We start from the raw sequence: 10,118 nt of genomic DNA on the forward strand, positions 1-10,118 counted from the left end.
AGGGGGGTGTCCTTTGCCAGTGACATCATTACCTGTTAGATTGCCCAGCAGAAATTACACCCAGCCTGTGGCCTGCAGTCATCATGGTTGGAACCTGTGCAGTTGTTCCATGGTTGGAAGGAGCCTATGTCCAGGAGGAAATACCTGTGAAAGCAGACTGTTGCTCATGACAAGGTGTTTACAATGCTGTACAGGCCACCAGGGAGGAGAATAAGTGTGGAAGGCACTTCTTAAGCTGGTGTGTGGAGCTCAGGCTAGTAGTAAACTTGGTACATGTAATAAAAACTTGGCACAGCTGGAACAACAGCCAGGACCTAGAAGACCTATCCTCCTATCTCTCTTGTCTGTCCCTCGAGCACACAGCTCAAGCAGGACGCCTGTGTCCAAACTCTGTGGCTCCAGGCCTTGCTCTGCCCCAGCTCTGCACACAGCTATGAAGACATTTGCCTACAACCGTAATTTGATGTCTGTAGCTTGGATGTTTCTTTCACACAAAAACTTTCTTTGATAAATAACTGGGAGGTTTTGCTGACACACCTGAAGGCTGTGCGGCCATTCAGTGAGATTTGGACAGACTGGAGACCTGGGTCAAGAGGAACCTAATGAGGTTCAACAAGAATAAGTGCAGAGTCCTGCATCTGGGGAGGAGGAATACAATGCATCAGTAACAGGTTAGGAGGAGATCTGCTACAGAGCAGCTCCGTGGAGAGGGACCTTGGAGTCCTTGTGGACAAGTTGTCCATGGGACAGCACTGTGCCCTTGTGGCCAGGAGGGCCAATGGGATCCTGGGGTGCATTAAGAAGAGTGTGTCCAGCAGAACAAGGGAGGTCCTGCTCCCCCTCTACTCTGCCCTGGTGAGACCTCACCTGGAGTATTGTGTCCAGTTCTGGGCTCCCCGTTTCCAAGAGGGACAGAGATCTACTTGAGAGAGTCCAGCGAAGGGCTACGAGGATGGCTGGGGGACAGGAACACCTTCCTTATGAAGAGAGACTGAGAGACCTGAGGCTTTTTAGTCTGGAGAAGACTTAGGGAGGATCTAATTTGTATAAATATATGAGGGCGGGGTGTCAAGAAGAAAGGATCAACCTGTTTTCACTTGTACCCTGAGACGGGATGAGCGGCAATGGTCACAAGCTGGAGCACAGGAAGTTCCACCTCAACATGAGGAAGAACTTCTTTACTTTAAGGGTTACAGAGCACTGGAACAGGCTCCCCAGGGAGGTTGTGGAGTCTCCTTCCTTGGAGACTTTTAAGACCCATCTGTATGCGTTCCTGTGTGACCTGCCCTAGACTAGATGGTCCTGCTCTGACAGGGGGATTGGACTGGATGATCTCCAGAGGTCACTTCCAACCCCTAACATTCTGTGATTCATATTGCCAGGGCATTATCCATGATGATACCTCTACACAGGGCACCCATGCAACACCCAGGGCACTTCAGACTTGAGGGTAGGGTTGAGCAGCAGAAAAAGGAAGGGATTTTTATCCAGTGGCTTAGGAAGAGTTTCTGATGTAGCTATCCCATGACTCTGAATGGTTTAAACCACGGTATAAGCTGAGGGGTGCATGCCCCTTACGCAGTGGAAGAATTTGGAAGCTGCCACGAAGGTGCCAGAGCAAAGACTTTTTTCTGAGAAACACAAGTAGAAATCTGGTACAGCGAATCCATACAGCAAGCCAGAGCAGCAAGCTCATAGATGAAGGCACAGACACCCCACAGCTCAGCCTGGTAAGCTTACAGGGAGTCCAAGGGGGAGGGGGCCCAGCAGAGTTCCTGCACTGTGCTGAACCCCTTGGGAGCTTTTGACCCGCAGCTGGCTACGTCAGCCCAAGCCACTGTCTGGTGATTCCTTCATCACCAGGCCATCTCTAGTGAGACATTAATGACAGTCCTAACCTTTTTTTTTCCCCCGCAGAATTCCAGTTCCATCACTGGTTTCTCTTTCCAAGTCAGTTTTGTTTGCTAGGGAAAGCTTAGATGGGTAAACTCTATGCACATCCTGCAGCACACTAATGGCTTTACTGCACTTAGAGATCTGTAGAAGCAATTTCTTGCCATTATACAGAGTGTGTGTTTCCAGGAACAGGCAATGGAGGCGAGGAGAACAGCCCTCTGTGCAACAATCAGTGTCTCGTATGCTTTCTAGAAGGGGAAGCAAACACCCATCAGCCAGGACAACCTTTATTCCTTTAAGTCCCCCAGAGGGAGCATTTCAAAGCATCAGAAGGATTTAAATCTGTCCAGCTGCTGCTGAGGCATAATTAAGTTGCACAGTCAGCTCCAACTGCAGCTGACAAAGCCTTAGCAGCAATTCTCTATTTATCACCCTCCTGGAGTATTTATAGATCCACAGCAAGGCAGGGGACAGAGAGAGAGAAGGAGAATAACAGGTGAGCTGCTTACCAGGATGGATAACATTTGCTTTCAGGTTGTGTGGCACTCCCTCAGCCCCTGGCGAAGCTTTAGGGGACAGGGATGTGACATGCCCAGGGGTGCAGCACTGTGGCAGGTTCTCTGGGGTGGGAGATGTGGAGGGTCAGCCTCCCGCTGAGATGTTGAGACTGTTTGGCAAACAGGGACTCAGGCTCTGACGGTCGGGTGCTGGGGGCAGATGCGTGCCCTGTGCCCTCACCAGGAGCCTTTCATCACCAGGAACTGGTCCACAGTTGTGGTTCCTTCCTGCTCACGTCTGCCAACAGGAGATGCAGGCGGTAAGAAGCCAGCCTGACCTCTCATGACACTGATTATAAGCTGACCTTGGACGGGATCATCTATCCTTCCTCGTGTCTTCTCTGTGTCGTTTACAACCCAGGGACACTTCATAGGAACTGATATAAAAATAGCAATTATCCTTGAGCTACCTCAGTGACCTGCGGGGCAGAGGAACGCTGGGTCACCGTGACGTTCGTCTTGGGGGCTGGACAGCGATGCTGGAGCTGATGGGCTGGGAGATCTGGGCAAGCAGCCCATGCAAGGATGGCCAGTGAGATCCCAGCTGCTCTGGGCTGGAGAGGAGAGGGACAAGACTGATACCTTGTGTTCTCCTTTCTAAGGTAAGGCATCCCAAAAAGCCTGCCAGGCAAATGCCCAGCTCTGAGCAGAGCCTGCTCACATAAGCAGCCCCGTCCTCTCGTCGAGGGCTGTGGGAGCTGCCACTCTGACAGCAGTCTCCTCTGTGGTATCTAGCACCAGGCTGTGCCTCAGAATTATCAGCAATGGTTTTATTTCCTGCTGTGGCTTTATGATCCCACTGAGATCATAAATGCATCTAAAGTCTAACTAAAACAATCTAATTTTCTCCATAAACAGTCTTATAAATAAAATTATGGCAGTGCTATTCCAAAGGGGAAGGAAGGTCATAATCCTTGCAGGTAACAAAACTTTTCTTCTCTCCTGACTTGCTGTTCAGACACAAAACTGCCCCATTACTCATTGCTCCGTGGCTGATGCAACCTCCCTGGGGAGTTGCCTCATGCTGAGATGGCCTGTGAGGACCCCTGGAGAGAGATGTTGCAGCTCCCAAGCGCCGCATCCAGCTCACACCCACACCTGGGGAACGCTGAGCACACCTGTCCACCCAGCCCTGCAAGACTTGTACTGGACTCTTCCAGTACATTGAGCTCCATTTCATTACTTGCAACCTTTCTCCAAGGACCTTCAAGGAGCTGGGCATACCATGTTCTTTAATCCATTTGAAATTGTCCTTTGACCACAAGAAGACATTTTCCTGCATAGAGCCAGTAGTATTCCTTTTCCATGGACTTTATTTACAACAACCTCCCGTCCCTGGGCTCCTGAGTGGCTGCCAGAGCTGGAGTTCCCTTCAGCAGGGTACCTTTGGAGTTGTCACACATTAAACAGGCAACATAGAAGGTATTTTTACAGATGGAGTTCATGGAAGAAAAGCTATTCTGGTACTTGGCAATGCTGTGGAGCCTTCATAGCTCAGAGCAAGGACTTACCCTGGGCCGCAGAAGCAGAGCCAGCAGGACACTGCTATCCCAGCCCTCACCGTGCCTCTAGCTCCAGCCAGGATCACGGCCACGCCTGCGGGAGGTCGCGCAGATTTGGAGAGAGCTGGTCTCCTGCAAGCTGTGGCACACATGTTCCTGGTTTACAGCTTATGAAGAGCAGCTGGTCATCTCAGATACTTCTTTTTTTGTGGAGGAAATCTGTCATTTTAGCCATGGAAGTCACAGGAAGCCCAGTCTGTAAATAAGAGCAGGGGAATGAGCCTCTCCTCCCCTGCAGCAGAGCGTCCTGAGCCACAGACAGAGCTTGAGTGAGGACTATCAGCTGAACAAACTCCCATCAGGTTCCTGAAACTTCTCTGTTTGTAAAGGAAGTGTTTTGCTTTTGCCAGGTTTGTTGCTGCTGCTTTGTGGCCATTGAGGGGCTGATAAACTCCATGCTTCAGGGTGTCTGGAAAATAAATGAGCCTCTGCAATCTCCTTCCCACGCTGACTCAGAAATACAGGTGGCAAAAGTTGAACATACATCAGTGAGCAGAGGAGGGAGGGGGACTGGTGGGTCTCAGCCCCGATGGAATCAGACCCCAGGACCCACTACTGGAGGTGGGCGAGCAGCCCTGCTACCTGGCACCTGAAGATGCCCTGGGGTGTGCTTGCTCCACAGTGCAAGGCTCGAGGACCTGCACCACCAGGGAGGATGCTGGAGTCTTCTCCTTCCCTCGTTATTCTGCACTGGGCCAGTACTCAAGACACTGGAGCTGCACAGAGAAGGAAACTCCACATAATGACCCCCAGTTCCATTTGTAAGCCTTCCTGGTGGGTCTGCGGTGGCTGCAGCCCCTTTCCTGTCTGGGGGGGCACACCTTGAGCTGCACAGCTGAGAGGCCCAGCACAGAGGAGCTGCTTACCTTCAGCCCAGGCCTCGGAGGCTGGGGCTGTACCTCCAGTGGAGGGGTGAGAAGCATCACCAGGGCTCCTTGAAAGAGCAGACAGCAGACTTTGCCTGGCTCCTCTCTCCTTTGCCATACTGTCAGGTCTTCTGGGTCCAGGAGAGATACAAGGAAGAATATTTTTACAATGAGGGTGGTGAGACACTGGCACAGGCTGCCTAGAAAGGTACTTGACACTCCATCCCTGGAAACATTCCAGGTCAGGTTGGATGGGGCTCTGAGCGACCTGCTCTAGTTCCAATGTCCCTGCTCAGTGCAGGGGGGTTGGACTAGGTGACCTTTAAAGGTCCCTTCCAACCCAAAATGTCCTATGATTCTATGATTTTCTCCTTGCTCTCCTCCTGCTGCAGATGGTACCACCGTTCAGCAAACTGCACTGCATCATGGATGCTGTGGAAGGGCAGCTGACCTCCACTGCCCGTCTGGCCAGCCCAGCCTCCCTCCCGGAGCCGGTGGCGGATGGAGGGGTTGCAGTTGGCCAGGAGCACCTGGATGCCAACCTCCTTGTAGTCACGATGTGTCTCCTTTAGCACAGAGAGACCCACAGTATCTACAAACTGCATTGCTCCACAGTCAAGGATTAAGGTGTGCATATCTATGGAGGGAGGACAGGCATCTACTGAAGGTTTTTCAGCCCTTCTCTTGGCAGGTTTCAGGCAGCCAAACCTGACGCCAAAAAAGCTCTTGCTGTTGCCTGTATCTGCATTTCCTTGTGTCTCTACCCTTCGCTGCCTAGAAGCCAGCAGGACAGGATTCACCCCAGTTTTCTGATAGAGGACAGTCTTGAAATAGTCCTTGTTGGCATAGTAGAGGGATGACTCAAAGCGGAAGATTTTGATGTTGGCAATACTGCTGAGCTGCTTGTAAGTGGCCTGGTCCTCATAGATTTCTGTGTTGCTGACCTTGCCCAGGAGTGTGGCCCTGGGTCTCTGTGTGCGGAAGATGATGCAGAGCAGAGCGAAGCAGACGCCCACGAGGAGCCCAACCTCCGTGGTTACCAGCGTGGAGGACAGCATGGTTGTCCACCACACTACCGTGTCCAGCTTGCTGAGCTGCCACATGCGGGGGGTGTCATGGAACTTCCTCAGACCCCCCCGCAGGTTGACAATGGTGACCACCCCCAGGATGGAGGTCTGCAGTGAGTAGAAGAGTGGGGCGATCCACAGGAGCACAAGCAGCAGCACCAGGGAGGTGACCAGGCCAGAGACCTGGGTCTGGGTCCCCGTGGACTCCTTCAGCAGAGTCTTGGTCAGGGCTGCAGAGCTGGCAAAGCAGTAGAAGAAAGAAGGGATGAGGTTGCACATGCCAATAGCAATCATCTCTTGGTTGGCACGGACAGTGTAGCCATGCTTTTTGCCAAAGATTTCCGCCAGGGAGACAGTCATAGCGAAGCCAATAACAGCAATGGGCAGAGCATCAACTGCCAGGCTGGAAAACAGGTTTATGTCTGGTAGAGTGGGTTTCCTGAAACCAGTGGGGATGTCCCCACAAACAGCAGACTTGTATCGCTCTTCAAAGTTAAAATAGTAAGATATTACTGTGGCTACAATGACCACCAGCAGCTCAATGGGGAACGGGGCCTTCATCTTCTCCTTATACCGGTCGTTGATCTCTTTGACAGGAACTATGATGGCCAAAGCAACTAGGCTGGTGACCAGGTCACAGATGTTGGTGTTCTGGATGTACCTGAAAAGGTCTACCCACGTCAGGATGAAGGACCCCACTCCTTCGTGACGAGGTATTTTCAGTCCCAGGAGATACTTCATCTGGGAGGTGATGATGGTGAGGCTGGAGCCAGTCACAAAGCCACTGAGAAGAGGTTCTGACAGGTAGACAGCCACAAAGCCCAGCTGTAACACCCCCAGCAGGATCTGAAAAGCAAGCCAACCACACCTTTAGCATCAGTGAGAAGGGCTGGGAGAGGTGGACAGCAGTTTATGTCATCTTGCTTCCACTTTAGCAGCTCTGGCTATTCTGTCTGCTGAGCATTCAGCGTGAGGCAGAGGACTTTGTCTTCAGCAGTTAATCTGGGGTATGAAGACTAAAGAGGCATGCCTGTCAGACTCATCTGAGGCGAGAGGTGCCATACCAAGAAGCCTACAAGGTCTGTGCCGCTGTCTCCTTACAAGCAATGATGGTGCCTAGCTGACACTGAAATTCCAGGCAGCAGCCACGTCACAGCAGCTGTGAGCATCCTTGGTAGCATAAAACCAGTGTGATGCACTGAGACTTAGTTGTCCCAGTGAAAGAGCCTGAAGTTGTTTAGTGACAGCTAGGCCCAAGGCAGTAGGGTCATTGCCAGGGAGCATGGCCTTAGAAGAAGTCCCTGTTGATGGCAGGGTCCTCGAGGACTGTTCTTGCCAGCTCTAAACCTGCTCTAACCTGCACCAGGAGCCAGCTCAGGTCCAGGACTGGTGTGTTGGGAAGGTGGTTCACAGTTCCCTTCCTCCCTTGCTGTGTCTGACCCTAAAGGATGCTTCAGACACATCCAAGAATTTGTCCTATCATATGAGGGGAACAAAACCCCACATTCAGCTGTGTTTGGGGGCTTCTAAATCACTACATTTGATTCAAGGGTGTTAGAGTCTAGTCATGTCAGGGAAGGTTTCTCATGACTTCCAAGTCTGAACCAAGACTGGAGCTTAGAGATCTTTAGCTCAGAGAAGTTCCTAGCAGGGAAAGGACAGAGGAAACATCACAACAAAGAACATTTATACCTGGTAGAGACCAACAAGAAAGCTTAAGGAAAGGGCCACGGTGATGGCATAGCAGCTCCTGTCGCAGGCACCTGTCCCGTTGCTGGAGGAGCTGGAGTTGCCCAGCAGTGGAGAGCCAGTGCTGTGGTCACTGTACCCTGCGAGCTGGAGGTGCCGGTTCACAGACTGCCCAATCATCAGGCACAGGACACCAAAGGAGCCCACGCTGTTATGGCGGGAGGTGGCCATGGCGACGTAGATGATATTGCAGAAGAAGTTGGTGTAGATTCCGTAGATGGGATCCTGGTTGGCTAAGAGGGAATAGGAGATGGACTGAGGGATGGCGACTATCCCCACCAGGAGCCCAGATATGACATCCCCAAGCAACTGCGTCTTGATGTTGTAGTGGGGAAGCCAGTCCAACACTGGGAAGAGCCGACAGAAGAAAGTGGTGATGGTCTGATGATTGCATGTGCAGGCCTCTCTGGCTTTCCTTAAGATGAGATCCTTGGTGCTGAACTCTGCGGGCTCATACTCTTCCAGTTTGACATGTATAAAATTGGCAGGCCTCTCTTCTGGTGTTAAGGAGCTCAGCATGTCTTTGCTCTGTCCTGACTTCTGGCTTGACGTGTCCTCCATTGCACCAGGAGAGCTACAGTGGGAGGAGAGGCAGCCATGAGGTGTTGCAGTCATGTACATCATGAGCTTTGCTTAACACCAGGGCTTATGCAGATTGCATGGATAAATAAACAAAGGAAAATAACCTCAGACAAATCAAACAGAAAAACACCTTCCTGTGGTGCCTGTTGATTCGTTTGTTTCACTGGTGAACCCGATTAACCACAATCCTGAGGCCAAGGTTTAAATTTCATTTACACTGGCACAGATGCCCACATCAGGGACAGAGCTATGGGGACCCCTGTGCTCCTTCCTAACATACTTCCTATTTTGAAACAAGACAGCAGAATGGGTTAAGATCAGACAATATTATTTCACTGAAGCTAAAACACCTTCAGGAACCCTGTGTCCTTTGATGACACTTCCATTTAAACAAAAACTGCTTTGAAAATGTTGAGATACTCCAAGTGATGCTTTAGGAATGTAACACCTGCATAAGGGAAGTAATTTGCAAAATAATTTTTTCTTTAACATTTCTAAATTTTTAACTATGTTGCAAGCTCGCATCAAACAGGCCCATCACAGGGGCTCCTATCTGCAGAAAGAAAGCGTCCTGCTTTTTCAGTCTGGTTAAGTAACATAAACACTTTCCAGAGCAACTCCAAATTTTTCAGTCAAAATGCAGCAGCAACAAAACATACCTTTTAGTGAAAACAGAACAATACACCCAGAGAAAAATTCTCCTGAGAGGAGACCTGGAGCAGCTGCAGCTCAGACATTGAGCTGAGATGATGAGAAATCCCCTTCCCCTGCCCTCCAGGGTTGTTTCACATCAATAGTCCCAACTCAAATTTCTTACCACTGGCTGCAAAGAGGTAACAGTGGGTGTCTTCTCACTACCTGGAGCTTCTCCCCTGTGGGCAGACCTGTCTCACCTCACAGCACACGCTGAACTGAGAAAGCACGAGGCCAACAATTCCAAGCCTCTTTCCTTTGCCTTCCTTCTGGACCATGTGCTGCTTTCCTTGAGGAGGGATCTGAATTACTCAGCCCTTTTATCTCGCTCCAGCCGCTGAAAATGGTGCAGCCAGCCAATCAGAGCTGTATTTTGAAAACAAACATCATTCTGGAAGAGTATTTTTGATGCAAACTTGTTCTGGCCATTAAGAATGATTGAAGGGGTTTAGAGAAGTGCTCCTGCCAGATAACAGTATTGCTGGTATCGGGAGAGGTGTTTGCTAAACAAGGGGAACGATGCACAGAGCTCCTCCTGGCTGTGCTGTCGCTCTGTCCTGCCCTGAACCGCGAGGGCACTGCTGCTTGAGTCCTGCCAGCCTCCTCCACTCAGGCTCTAGTCTATTCTGGAAAAGCTTTTGTTCCAAAAACTAATCAGAAAGCAAACCTTATTGGAGAATGACTTGTCTTTCCTGGTAGCTTCTCCATCAGCCCTGGCCCTGGCCCGCACCACTCCAGCCCTGCTGAGCCACAGGCGCAGGGAGTCAGCGCCAGGGGCTTTGTGGAGGCTCCGCACACACAGGGCTGTGCTCGCAGCAAGGCTGTGGTGACACCGGGTAATTCTAGGTAGATGGAAGAACTCTGCGTGTGTCAAATCTGCACAATGCACCTTCTGCCTGTACCTTATAAAGACCACAGCGCAAACGACGAGCGATTTTTGCTTTGCAGAAGTCAGCACAATTCAGTAAAGTGCAGGGCAGCATTTCTTTTGTAGGTACAGGGGAACAACTGCATTACAGGGCAGAAAAAAGGTGATGTCTCATCATCCTGAACTGAAACAGCAGCCTCATAAATACCTGCTGTAACTGTTCTGTCCTTGTGATCGCTGCCAACAACCTACACCAGACCTCCCAGCATGCACTCTCA

The 10,118-nt window shown here is 50.8% G+C and overlaps 1 protein-coding gene across 1 annotated transcript; it reads right to left on the minus strand.

The window, feature by feature from the left end:
- Positions 1-5,280: 5,280 nt before the first annotated feature.
- Positions 5,281-8,258, minus strand: LOC103780448 (sulfate transporter-like; the record flags this gene model as incomplete). The annotated part of the gene is made up of 2 exons (XM_008948125.1): positions 7,641-8,258; positions 5,281-6,794 (listed from the first exon to the last, which is right to left on the minus strand). Coding segments are annotated over exons 1-2 (2,132 nt in total), but the record flags the coding sequence as incomplete, so codon positions are not given.
- Between the last annotated feature and the right edge of the window lie 1,860 nt (positions 8,259-10,118).

Source organism: Merops nubicus, unplaced genomic scaffold (assembly GCF_000691845.1).
Source record: "Merops nubicus isolate BGI_N331 unplaced genomic scaffold, ASM69184v1 scaffold11779, whole genome shotgun sequence".
Taxonomy (NCBI): domain Eukaryota; kingdom Metazoa; phylum Chordata; class Aves; order Coraciiformes; family Meropidae; genus Merops; species Merops nubicus.